The sequence below is a fragment of the Solanum dulcamara genome, chromosome 7 (genome assembly GCF_947179165.1).
Source record: "Solanum dulcamara chromosome 7, daSolDulc1.2, whole genome shotgun sequence".
NCBI classification, from domain to species: domain Eukaryota; kingdom Viridiplantae; phylum Streptophyta; class Magnoliopsida; order Solanales; family Solanaceae; genus Solanum; species Solanum dulcamara.
Genome location: NC_077243.1, coordinates 3,665,807 through 3,679,039, shown reverse-complemented (window position 1 = coordinate 3,679,039; position 13,233 = coordinate 3,665,807). Strand labels below are relative to the sequence as shown.

Sequence of the window (13,233 nt, the reverse complement as noted above, 5' to 3'; positions counted from 1 at the left end):
TTAATGATTAATATTCAAACATTTAAAAAAAATCTATCGATTGAATTTTCAATAGTTAAGAATAAAATCTTGATCAAATGCCAACAAATATTTTTTTTAACAATATTACATATACGTAGGGGTGTTTTGGTTTGGATAGGTTATTGGTCAAAATTAAAATCAAATTATTTTAATTAGTTTTAAATTATTTAAATCAAATTAAATCAAATATACATCCATCGTTTTGGTTGTTATCAGTTTCAATTTGATTTGGTTCGGTTATTCGGTTATTAACCATACATAAAATAAAAGATATTATTCATTCAAATGAGAAAAATACAACAATTCATTAATTTTTTTTGTCTTCGTTCAATTTTGCATCTTATAATTACAACAACAACAACAACCAAGTAAAATTCCACAGCGTGGGGTTGGGGAGGGTAGAGTGTACGTAGATCAAAACTTCAATCATGTTTTAACTTCCTGCTTATATTGTTAGCTAATCCAATATACCAAATAACATAAACTTACAGAATAATTCATAAACTAATGATATTGCTGCACAAATAAAAGAGGCATCATGCCCAACTTTTTAAAATTAATGTGCTACATTTTTTGCATAAAAAAATGTTCATAAAAATAATATATCATGTATATATAATTATAAAAAAATATTTATATAATTTATCAGTTTGGTTATTTCTTTGTTTTTTATTGAACAAAATCAAAATCAAATCAAATATTATTGATTTTTAAAAATATAAACCCAAACTAATAAAAGTTAATTTTTTAATCAATTTTTATCCAAACAGTGAACACCCGTATATATTCGTATGTTTTTTATAACAATAAAGTCTTTATGATTGGATTAACTTGCGCACATTGATTGTATCACAAAATACCACTATCTCCAATCAATTTTTTTTCCTTTTCTTTAATTTCCTTTACAATTTTTATTTGCCATTTTTTCATTGTATAACGTTCATCCAGATTTAGGTGACAAACATCACTTAACTTACTTTTATTGGCACAAATAAAATGTTTTAATGTTTAATTAGTATGTGCACTTTTTACCCTTTCAAGGACATCTCTTCGAAAAAAAAAGGACATCTTACAAAATTTATATATGCATTTTAATAATTTATTTGTGAATTTTTACAACAAAATTATTAGGTGCTAAGCTATTTAATTACTGATATTTATATTAAATTCCTACATTTTGCTGTAATGTAATTGCAGAAATATTTTCAATTGTCTAATATTTCCGATATAAATTATCAGGAGGTGAAAATACATATTTTAATTACTAATTATTTCGTTATTCTCCTTTTTTTCACGTAGTTCCGTATTTAGGAAATTTCGGGAATGAGAAAAAAAAGAAAGGCATAAAACAGAAAATAAAGGAAGCCAGAAAGTTCTTTTACAGGGAATTATGGCTGAATGACGAATCATCAACATCGAAGCAAAATCACACTTCTCAGTACTCTTTCCTCCGATTCTGCGACTGTTCTTCGCCGGAGTTGTCAGCTGTAAGCTTACGATTCGAAACCCTTGATTTCCTTCTTCAAATTAAGCAATTTTGGACCGTCCATTTATGTGTGTTTCTTGCTAATTGTTTGTTACTCAGTTTGTCTTCTTGTATTTAATTTGAACCACAACCGCATTGATATGGTAAATTAGTCGTACTCATGCATTGTGTTTAATTTCTTGTTATTCAGTACATGTACTTTTGTCATTTACTTGTGTGAGATAATTATGCCTTTTGGTGAATCGCTTAGATCTTGTATTAGCTTAGATAAGAGTTTATGGTTTCACACAATTAACAGTTTTAACTCCTTAATTTTGTAAAGTTAAACTATTACTGTAAATATAATTCATTAATTTGAGATATATAACTACTATGGATTAAATGATCAAGTTGACTCTACTGCCAAGTACCAAATAAATTCAGTACTCCATCCGTCCATTTTTTTTTCCCAGTATTGACTTGACACACCTCAAGGAACGATAAATAGAATAACAATTTTATTATATCATCCATTGAATATACTAAATTCAATGTTTTAGAGAATTCATTGAGAAATGACTATAGTTAATAACAAAGGTAAATTAGGAACTAAGTGATAAATTATCTCTTGATTTTCTAAGCTGGACAAGTGAAAATGTACATTTGTTTCCTTTTTAGTATAGTAAACTAGTAGAAGTGGACGGAGGGAGTAATGTTTTCCAGCCACCACATAATTTGTTATCTCTATTGGGACTGAGGTGTAGTTGCTGTTGTTGGGACTTGAATCTGGTAATACCAATGCAAATTAACCCTAGGATTCAAGTACTATAAAATGGTCTACATTGCAGTTTTACGAAGACCGTATTGTTCTACCTATTCAGTATTTATAGAAAGAATTTAATTTATCACACACTCATTTTAAACGAAGGGGAGCCTTGGAGTAACTGGTAAAGTTGCTGCCATGTGACCAGGAGGTCACGGGTTCAAGCCTTGGAAACAACCTCTGGCAGAAATGCAAGGTAAGGCTGCGTACAATAGCCCTTGTGGTCAGGCCCTTCCCCGGACCCTGCGCATAGCGGGAGCCTTAGTGCACCGGGCTGCCCTTTTACACTCATTTTAAACAACTAGTGTAGTTTGACCGCTTGAGCAGGTGAAAATACTCTCTTTTCCTGGTACTACCAACACTCTATATAGAGAGTTATTTGCTCTTGTTATTGTTGGTTTTTTAAATAACTGATTGTGTAAAAATTATTTACATTATCAATTAATTAAATTAATCAACGGATATTCGATCCCCCAATTACGACATGACTCTTAGGTTATATTTGGTATGACAACAAATGTTTTCTGGAAAACAAGTAATTTTTTTGGTGCTTTGGTTGCCGGGATTTCCTTATGAAAGCAGCAACTTTGCTCACTTTTGAGTGGAAGTCATTTTTTTTCCCACAACCATTTCAACTCTTAACTTCATGTTACTGCTCCAAATGACGTTTACTTCATACTAAAAAAATTCATCAATACACTATCCAATTTGTTAACGTTGAAACATTTTCTGTTTACTAACCATATACAAGAAATATTTTTCAGCAAGTAACTTATTTTCGAGAAGTTTTTATTCCGACATACTAAACACGAACGGTTTCATGTTTCTAGTGTGCTACTGGCCAATGAGTGTTATACATTTGTAACTACTAAGGTGATGAACTAGCTGGATTCTAGTCTGTTGGGGCTCAAAGTTAACTCTACATTTAAACTTGACGGTCTTCTATGGGATTGAAACAAATAGTAGAAGGAGACATGTCGTATAGACATCTATATACATACACGAGGATAAACACTGAAAACTGAAAGACATGTATATGACATTGTTCCTCCACGTCATATCTGCAAAGAAAATTTACTGGAACTCATAATTCTTTTATCTTCCTTTCAAGAGCTTGTTTGAACGGATTGAGAAGCTGAGCGATATAACATATAACCAGTTGTGAGCAGAGATAGGATGAACTTTACGAAGAAACTTAATTTAAGCTTTTTTCCTAATCTAGTAGCTTATTTGATTGGACAGGAAACTTTAAATCTTCTTCCCCCACGCTCAGCACACTCAAAGAAGACGTTCCTGTCTTCTGTGTGTATTTTATGAATTTTCTACACGATTGGGACAAGATTTCCTGGTCTGTAAATCAGTTGGAGAAGATTTTTTCCAAATGAGATCATCACCATCAAGGTAAATTACATTCATATATAACTTTATTTCAGTGTGGCAAAGGAAAATTGTGTTTTGTTTTACTGTTAGCATTGTTGAGCTAACACATTATGTTACACCTTTGGTAATCTGGGTTTGATTTATCAAGAGAGTAACATTCAAGTACATGATTTTTAGGTATAGCTGAAAGTTCACGATGCCTCGTAAGGTAAATTATGGAGTTAACTACGAGGAAGATTTTGATGACTATGAAGCTTACGGTTATGACTATGATGAAGGGTATGATTGTGCTGAGGAAAATGGTGAGTACCTCACTCCTTTCTAGGGAGCTTGTGAGATTCTCATGCTTAAGATCTTGAGGCAGCACAATCCTATTTCATCTCCCCTCAACCCTTAACAAACAAGAATAGCAAAAGACATTAATCATAATGAGATTACTTCTTTGTAATGCAGTTACCTCTGTTGATGTCATGTTTGGATAAAAGTATTTTATGTACTTCCAAACGCATTTCTGCAAGCTAATTAAAATTCATGGTGTATTGTCCATTAAATTGTAATGGCTTGCTGTATTGTGTTATTTTTCTCTGAACTGTTACAACAATCATTAATGTGTCATCATTCAATTGTTGACTATGTTTCTTGAAGTAGGTTGGTGGAGAACATTTAGTTGTTGTGTGGGACTTCTCTATACTACTCACTGGGATTCCTTGAAGGATAAAATAGTTAACAACTTACTCAAAACTATTTCCAGGCTTAAACATATGATTTGTTTAACTTCTTGGAGGACTCCCTAAAAGTTACACTCCCCATATCTCAATTTTTGTCTCCCATGCTGGAACATCCCAAAACTTTTGTTACTCTTCTGCAGATAATGATATCCTATGCAACTTCATGACCATTTAAATTGAGGTCCTTAATGCCATGCTTACCGTTCTACACTAAGTTTACAACTAGTACTATTACATGAAAGAACACAGGAAATACCAATGAGATTTCTTCTTTGCATAGTAAATGTTTATGGTCGATCACCATGATCGCAGGTCCTGGAAATAGCGATACCCCTTAAATGTTAAGATAACTTAGAAGAACTCAATATGCTTTTTAACTATTTGGTGCAGGTGTGCCGCCAGAAACAAGGTCAAAACAGGAGTTGGTTAAGTCTGGAGTTTGGCGTTGTCCCATTTGCACATTTGATAATGAAGATACTATGAATGTATGTGATATATGTGGAGTCCTTCGTAATCCATTGGTCAAAAAATGTGTCAGCAGTAAAGAAAATGCAGGTTAGCAACTCCTGAACCTGCCCTCAGGGTCTAAATCTGTGCGTCTCTGTGGAATTTGTTTCTATGCTTAACATTCTTATGAACAGATTGCTTACTGTATTTTCCATCTCCATTAGTAATCATGAGAAAGTATTTACTTTTGGGGGTGCCAGGAAAAGGAAATGTTTTTCTGTTCCTTGGTAGTCCATTGGTTGCACTTCTCCTTGATGTTATCTCATGCTTTACTTATTGCTAGCTTGTCTTTGTATATATATGCTCTCTGTGGGGTTGGGAAGAGGAACTGTGTCCTTGGGTAGTTTTAGTTGCATTCTCCTTGATTTTTATTTCATGTTTGTCTCTATGAAAATTGTTACTACCATATAGCAGACTAGCACTCATGTGAAGTTGTGAACTGCTTTTCTTACTTGCACTATGGACCAAAGCATATTACAGAACATGAGAAAACATTTCCTTTGGGGGTGGGAGATGGAATTATTGTATGGGTAGTCCATCTCTAATGTTATTTCATGCTCTATTTACTTACCTACTATAATACAAGGCTTATTTGAAGGTTTTGGGCATTTCTACTCTGTTCTTGGTCTGCCTATTTTAAAGGTTATTTTGTGGAATGAACAAACTACCTTGTTTACATAATTATATATAGGTCTTATCTGTTCTGCTTGTTGTTTCATCTGTGGTCTGCTTGCTGCTTCATAGAGTAGATGGTTCCCATGCAGTTGGTGGCAAATGTAAAGATTCTGGAGCATCTATAATGGCTGAGTTTCTATTTCCATCACTGCTACTTCAGAAAGCAAAAAATGCTATAAACTTTGAAGCACAGAATTACTCTTTTAAGACCGAAGATTGCTTTAACTTCTACAAGCCTGGAAATATATGTGGACAGTTTCATGATTTACACAGAGCTTTTTGCTCTCAAAGCCACTGTAAGATTGATATAGGTCCGCACATGATCAAGCACAGTCTGGTCTATATACATATGCACTTCTTTTTTTACCCCGCTCCCCTTGCTTGAAAAATTGTGTTTGCTGCATGATGGTACTTCTATTTCTGTTCAGTATATGACCATCTTTACTTTTAATTCATTTCCTCACATATGCTAATGATGGTACAGTACCTTTCAAGTTTGACTCTCCATCTCCAGACGATTTAGTACTGAGTGGAATAGCACCATCCAAATTACGTCCCAAAGGTACTCTATTCACGCTTTTGATTCTATTTTTACACTTATTTTGTGTCCTATTTCCTTAAGGTGGTTCTTTAGTTAGGGCAATAGTACTTCTAGCATTGAAGTCCATGGTGTCAATGGTGGAGGTTGCACTCGCTTTAGCTAACTGCAAAAATAAACGAGAAAGTGAAACGAAAATACCCGCAATCAGTGAATCTTGATGCATTGGCCTAATTGACGAAGAAGGAGCCTTGGAAATAGTCAATGGAGGGTCACTACAAGTGTCCTCCTAGTCAGAAAGATATAAATCATTATTTTTTGAGATTTATGTGAGAGAGCAAAGGTGTATGGGTGTTCTCTTTGAAACACAACTGGACACTGAGTGAATCATGTTCTTACAATAATTTACTGCTCCTTACTTTTTTTCTCCACCATAATCTTCTTACTCTTCTCCTTGGAAGAGTGAGTAAATACATGGAATTTTAAGATTTTTCTAGTGGTTTGCCAAATAACTCAGTATTACTAACTTAAATTTCTTGTTAAATCAATCTCATTTGGACACGTGGAGTTGTTAATTTAGAGTTTTTCACGTAACTTCTGCTTTTCTTTTCTTTTTTTCTATCTAACTTAGGTAGGGGTTCATGAATACCCTTTTCTAGGTTTGTGTTGAACACTCAGTCATGAAACTGTTTTCTTATGTTTTTATATATTTTTTCTTTTTGGAGAGTTTGACATATTTTATTTGCATTGTTGCTCTCCTTTCAGCTGATACTGACACGATCTTACAGTTAAATATCGCATCAAATAACAAAGAACTGAGTACAGAAGTTAAAAAGGAATTGGTTGCTGAAGGGCATCCAAACTCTTCAGTATCATTAGCAAAAGTTAAACATGATGATCTGAAGGATAGTGGTTCTTCTTCGAAAACTAGGGGAAATAATGGTCTAACAAGCAACTTGAGCGATATGTCTATATCATCAAAGCCTCATAGTGTGGTTACTGGAAAGAGTGACAGTGCAACATCAAGCTCAAAGAGCAAGCCTCAGAAAACTGTACAGGCTCCTCAAACAGAAGACAACTTCAACCAGCTAAATCTTGCAGTTGTAAGTCCTTCGTTATATTCTCTTGATTTAATGTATATTACACTGCGTTTTAGTCCCAATTTTTCCAATATGTAGGTTGGCCATGTGGATTCTGGGAAGTCAACACTGTCAGGAAGGTTGCTACACCTTTTGGGGCAGATATCCCATAAAGAAATGCACAAATATGAAAAAGAGGCTAAGCAGCAAGTGATTATTCTTCATCCTTTTTGTATGGCACAATCAAATGTTTACCAGTTTATGACAATTCTGTTGTCTATTCAATCAGGGAAAAGGGTCTTTTGCTTATGCTTGGGCATTGGATGAGAGTGCTGAAGAAAGAGAGAGGGGAATAACTATGACAGTAGGCGTTGCCTACTTTAAGACAAAATGTTACCGTGTTGTTCTGCTTGATTCCCCAGGCCACAGGGACTTTGTCCCAAATATGATATCAGGGGCTACGCAAGCAGATGCAGCCATTCTTGTAATTGATGCTTCAGTAGGTGCATTTGAAGCAGGTATTGATTCTACTGGAGGTCAGACGAGGGAGCATGTACAACTTATCAAAAGCTTTGGGGTGGATCAGATTATAATTGCTGTTAACAAAATGGACACAGTGGGATACTCCAAAGAACGATTTGATGCAATTAAGAAACAATTAGGCACATTTCTCCGTGCTTGTAAGTTTAAAGATACTTCAGTAGCATGGATTCCCCTAAGTGCCATGGAAAACCAAAATTTGGTGACAGGTCCATCAGAGTCACGGATGTTGTCCTGGTTAGCCTACTAACCAACATCCTCTTCTTTTTTCTTCCTTTTTTTTTTGTGTGTAATGGGCGCGTTTAAGAAAGCACAACCTTACTAGTATAGTTAATGCTACTCACGTCTCTCAACTTTATCATATAACAAAGAGTTCTTATATAATAGGTAGCTGGAATTTGAAACATCGAAAGTCTTCTTAATATCAATAACTTAAAGGTCGACTTTACTTGTTAAGATGAAGATTGTGTACCATTGAGTTGAATTTTGTTAGTAATTGTAGTTCTACACTAAATGGAAGTGTATATTGGACCTCTAAAACCAACATACCCGTAAGATGAATGTTGTAGATATACACAGATAGAGATGACCTATTCAACAAATAACACAAGCACACATAGCGAACAAAATGATAGAATGTGGCCCTGAGATTATTCACCATATCCTGCATAAACCTCCATGTGCAGCAGTTAGTAGTTGGGGCATATGGTGATTGAAATAATCTAAGGGGATGAGGCAGACTTAAAACTACAAGGAAGGAATTTGTCTTATAAAACCTACATTCTCTAGAATCAGTTAGAATTAGCTATAAATAATAGATCCATTAGGCAATACCAACTAGTAGAGTTTAAGGGGTAGTTGTTATAGTGTGCCTACATTAGATATTTAGATTAGTTTTTTTCAAGACTGTTTTGTTTTAGTTAGAATTTTTTACTTATAGAGGTAAGTATGAGATTTATAGAACTTTTAATTTTATGAAGCTCCTAATCTGCTTCAAAAAGCTAATTAGTATTGAATTGAAATGGATTTGAATAGAGCAGAATGGAAATGTAGGATTCAAGTGTCTGAAAATCCAAGTACTTTCGGACTGAGGTTTAGTTGATTGATATCGGTTTATCAAAATAATTTAGCTTGTTTAACACTAATTACTGGAGGTACCTTTTTGTCTTGATTCTTGACAAACTCATGAAGTAAGAACATGGCTTCGAAAACTTGCAGGTTTCGAGGTCCTTGCTTATTAGATGCAATAGACTCTCTCCAACCTCCTCAAAGAGATTACTCGAAGCCATTTTTAATGCCAATATGTGATGTAAGAGCACAGTCTCAAGGACAAGTGTCAATATGTGGTAAGTTGGAGAGAGGGGCTCTTCAAACTGGAAATAAGGTACTGCAGATTACTACAAAATTCCTTTCTTTGTACCCTTTCTTTCTCGTTGTAACACATGCTTTTGGGAGTCGTATTCTTACCTAATGGTTTATGTGATCACAAACATTAACCTTTATCCAAATTAGGGTCAGAGGGAGGAAGTTTAACCTAAATAATTCCTTTTTGCAAACTAATTACCAAAAAAGATGCAGCTTTTAAAAAAAAATTCGAAACAGATTAAAGGCATATATGAGCAACATTTTAAGTATTAATTTATTCAGTAATTCCAATGGGCAAAACCTAAGGGTTGACGGAGAACGATGAAAGCTTTGTATCACAGGTTACAACGTATCATTTAAATGTGTCAGTAACGTTACTATAAATTGTGGTATTACATTGGGCATGTGTTGTTGTTGTTGTAGTAACATTACTATAAACCCGCTAATATTTTTTAAAAAATTCCAAAAAGGATACTGGAACATGTATGTGGCAGAAACATGTATAGCCTCTATTGTCTGTAGGACTTTCAATGTCATTAATATGTTTTCTATGAGGCACTTTTTATCCGGGAAAGGTGTTGGTTTGTGCTTTTGGATGCTCTCCTGCTTCAAAATTCGTGAAAAGTTTTGAAAAACATCAGTTGCTATTTTTGAGATTTAGATATTTGTTATATTAGAATCATCTTTCTTTGTGTATCGTTGATTGTATTTGTTATATAAATATTGTTGAACGGTTTGACTCAACTTTGTTAATTAGTGTTTGAGTTTCTTTACCGAAATCATTTTGTGGTTCAATATCTGAGTTTTTTTGGTGGGTTCTGTTGCAGTAGTATCTGTCAGTTTGATTTGCTGTTTTTTCTTAATTTTATGATGACTCAGCTGGAGAAAGGCTCTGAACATTTGATATCTGCAAGAAACTCTTGAGAGATAATTTAGAGAAATAGAAAGCCCTAGGTACCTTTCGAAAAAGCTGAGCCAAGTTTATTGACACTAATTGTAATTTTTACAAACAATAGGATGAGGCCATAAGATGTCATAGACACTATTCTTGAAAATTGGGGAGAATATGGAAAGAAGAAAACGTGTCTACCACGCAAGAACCTGAGATTTGGTCCGTGGAATTAAGTACTAGTAGTTGTAACCTTAATGGGTATGAGTAAACAACATTTTAGAGGCAGAACTGTGTGAGTATAAAAAGATGCTTGAAGAGAAAAACAAGAAAATAAAGAGTTAGGAAGAGTTATAATGGTGGAAGAAGGGAAAAACTTCGCTGATTGTAGTAAAATAAAGAGTAGGAAAATGTTCCATTTAGCAAAGAGCAAACTGCAGCTGCGAAACTTCAGAAATCTACTTTGTTGGCAGTGTAGTTCAATTATATTTGACAGACTTAACATCTATGCATTTAACACCGAGTTATGAATATGATCAGGTTTTAGTTATGCCATTCAGAGCAATGGCGACAGTGCGTTCTTTGGAACGTGATTCTCAGGTTTGTAACACTGCAAAAGCTGGAGACAGTGTCACTATCAATCTACAGGGTATTGATGCAAATCAGGTGATGGCGGGGGGTGTCTTGTGCCACCCTGAATTCTCTGTTCCAGTTGCAAATCATTTGGAACTGAAGGTCCTCATCTTGGACAATGTCAATCCAATTTTAATTGGCTCTCAGGTACCATCCATTAATTAATCGTTCTAGTGAAGAAGTTCAGAAAATTCCGTGCCAGGTCTTATGCATAGTTAATGATTATAGAGCACTTAATATCTGGAACTATGCAGCTGGAATTTCTTGTACACCATGCTAAGGAGGCTGCAAGAGTTGTGAGGATTTTGTCATTGCTTGATCCAAAGACCGGAAAGGAGACCAAGAAATCACCACGATGTCTTCTGGCAAAGCAGAATGCAGTGATTGAGGTTTTTGAGAAAAGCAACTGTCATGTTTCATGTTTATTTTGTGTATTTCTTTTTCTTTGGTGGGTGGATGCAGGCAACATGCTTCTGCCCTCCATGTGAAGGTTTAAAATTGGCTTGTAAAGATAACTCATTTCGATAAGCTTATTTTTGATGGTTTAGGTGGGTTTGCAAGGAATGGTTTGCATTGACGAGCATTCTAATTGTAAAGCTCTTGGAAGGGTGTCCCTCCGATCTTCAGGAAGAACCGTTGCCCTTGGTCTGGTGACCCGAGTTATAGGGAAGTAGGAATAAAGAAATTCTCAGAACTGGAATGAGAATCATGGCATGACCAGAACACAGCGGCAAAAGTACCTGTGAAGATCTGTAGCTTGAATGAGAGACGACATGGACAGCAAAAGCTGCCCGAATTTATCATCTTCTGTAAATTGACTGGTATCCTCTTTCTATTTCTCTGGGAAAAGTGGAAATCTATGGTGGGGTTAGTCATGCTTTACATGTGCATTACATTTATTCTGATATGATTCCTTTTCTTGTTCTTTAGTATAACTCTAATTTTATTATGTATTAATGTACTATTTACTCGGAAAAGCTCAAGCCCATAGGTTATGAAGTGAACAGCTTTGATTCTTTCTTTCTAATTAGGTGCACAAGTATGGTATGAGATATTTACAAGTTTCTATATTTGAGAGTGTGTATTGCGAATGGTTAGCTTTGTTTAGACTGAGTTTGGTAGGTGATTCTATTCCCTTCCACACTCTGCACAAGCTTTTTGCGTGCCATACATTTAATATACTATTAATAGTCACCTCCTAACTTTTTTAACCAAAAAAAGGAAAAAGAAAAGAAGAATATTGCTTGTCCCATATGAATGAAGTCCATACCAAGTAATTTAAGCTGAGTCACTTTTTTTAGTAATTTATCAGTTCTGTATTTCGCCAGTTATTAACCTATTTGTTTTGGACATTCATTGAACTGGAGAGTTGAATAGTTGGCTATAAAAAAGGCATTAACATTTTATTTTGCTTCTTTTTCATTCCTGAGTGGGAAAAACCAAAAATAAAATGAACAAATAAATACAAAATTATGTGAATCCTTATTGTTTATGATTGGTTGGGTTAATTCCCTAAGGGTAAACTTCATATCAGAGTTAACAAACTATTTATTTCATATAAAAAGCGGGATAGATAATTCTGTTTATAATTCTGAGATAACCTCATCTTGAATCAAATGATCTAGATAATTTTATATTGGTAACAACATGTCAATTAAATTCTTAAAATCAAACACACAAAATAAATGAACAGAAAATTGCTCACACTGCTGACAGCACTCATGACTCATCTATGTAGAAAATTTACGGTCAAAAGGTTTTAAATAATGCAATAAACAGTAGCACAAAAAGTCAAAACCTGTTCAAGTTTATCTCCCAACTAAAAGTTGACCTAACGAAAAAAAAAAAGGCTACCCCAATTTACAAGATACTCCCTCGGTTTTTATTTACTTATTAAATATTTTTTAATTATTTATTAATTTTAACAAATCAAGAAAAAATAATTTTTTCTTTCTTATTATATCCTCAATTTATTAATATTGAGTTGATGTCTTTAAAAAATATAATAAATAAATATATTTAAAATTTTATTAATTTATAAAAATAAAATGATAAACTCACTATATTAATTATTATTTTATTAATAGGCTTTCTAAATCAAAATTCGACAAAAAAGGAACGAGGGAGTAATTGAGAAAGTAATCAGCAATCAATTTTGAAAATCTCATCCATTTACCATTTCTTTCCTTCCTGATCCACAGATATCTTTCTTTTACTTTTGTCTTTATTTGATGAAATCATACTTTCTGATTATGTGGGTATAATCCAAGGGACTGTGACAAAACGACAAATTCATCCCTACTTACTTTTTTTTTGATCTTTAATTAATTAGTTTAGACGTTACTATTCCAAACAAAGTAAAAACATATCAATAAAAGTTTTGATATCGTATAAGTTATTTTAATTTTTTAAGTATCAAACTTTAGTATGTATATTGGTACCATATCAACAAAGGAAAAAAAAAAGAAAAGAAAAATCCAACGTGGCTGTATCTTTGCCACGTGGGGTCCGGGTCAAAATCTGTAGAAAAGTATTACACCAGTTCTCATCCATAACTAGGAATCCCCCACCTTTCACCGTCGAGCCAAAT

At 34.0% G+C, this 13,233-nt stretch overlaps 1 protein-coding gene across 6 annotated transcripts; it reads left to right on the top strand.

Moving 5' to 3' along the window:
* Positions 1 to 1,323: 1,323 nt before the first annotated feature.
* Positions 1,324 to 11,734, top strand: LOC129894202 (uncharacterized). 6 transcript variants are annotated; one of them, XM_055969768.1, is made up of 13 exons: positions 1,324 to 1,508; positions 3,552 to 3,710; positions 3,867 to 3,991; positions 4,808 to 4,972; positions 5,674 to 5,895; positions 6,084 to 6,161; positions 6,903 to 7,240; positions 7,316 to 7,426; positions 7,506 to 7,993; positions 8,975 to 9,140; positions 10,551 to 10,790; positions 10,898 to 11,032; positions 11,192 to 11,734. In XM_055969768.1, exons 3-13 carry the CDS (start codon positions 3,886 to 3,888, stop codon positions 11,315 to 11,317), a joined length of 2,175 nt encoding a protein of 724 aa, XP_055825743.1. In that variant the 5' UTR covers positions 1,324 to 1,508; positions 3,552 to 3,710; positions 3,867 to 3,885; the 3' UTR covers positions 11,318 to 11,734. The 6 variants fall into 6 exon arrangements, with proteins under 6 accessions (XP_055825743.1, XP_055825741.1, XP_055825744.1 ...); XM_055969766.1 differs by having other exon boundaries at positions 5,674 to 5,910; XM_055969767.1 differs by having other exon boundaries at positions 1,325 to 1,508; positions 5,689 to 5,910.
* The last annotated feature ends 1,499 nt before the right edge of the window (positions 11,735 to 13,233 follow it).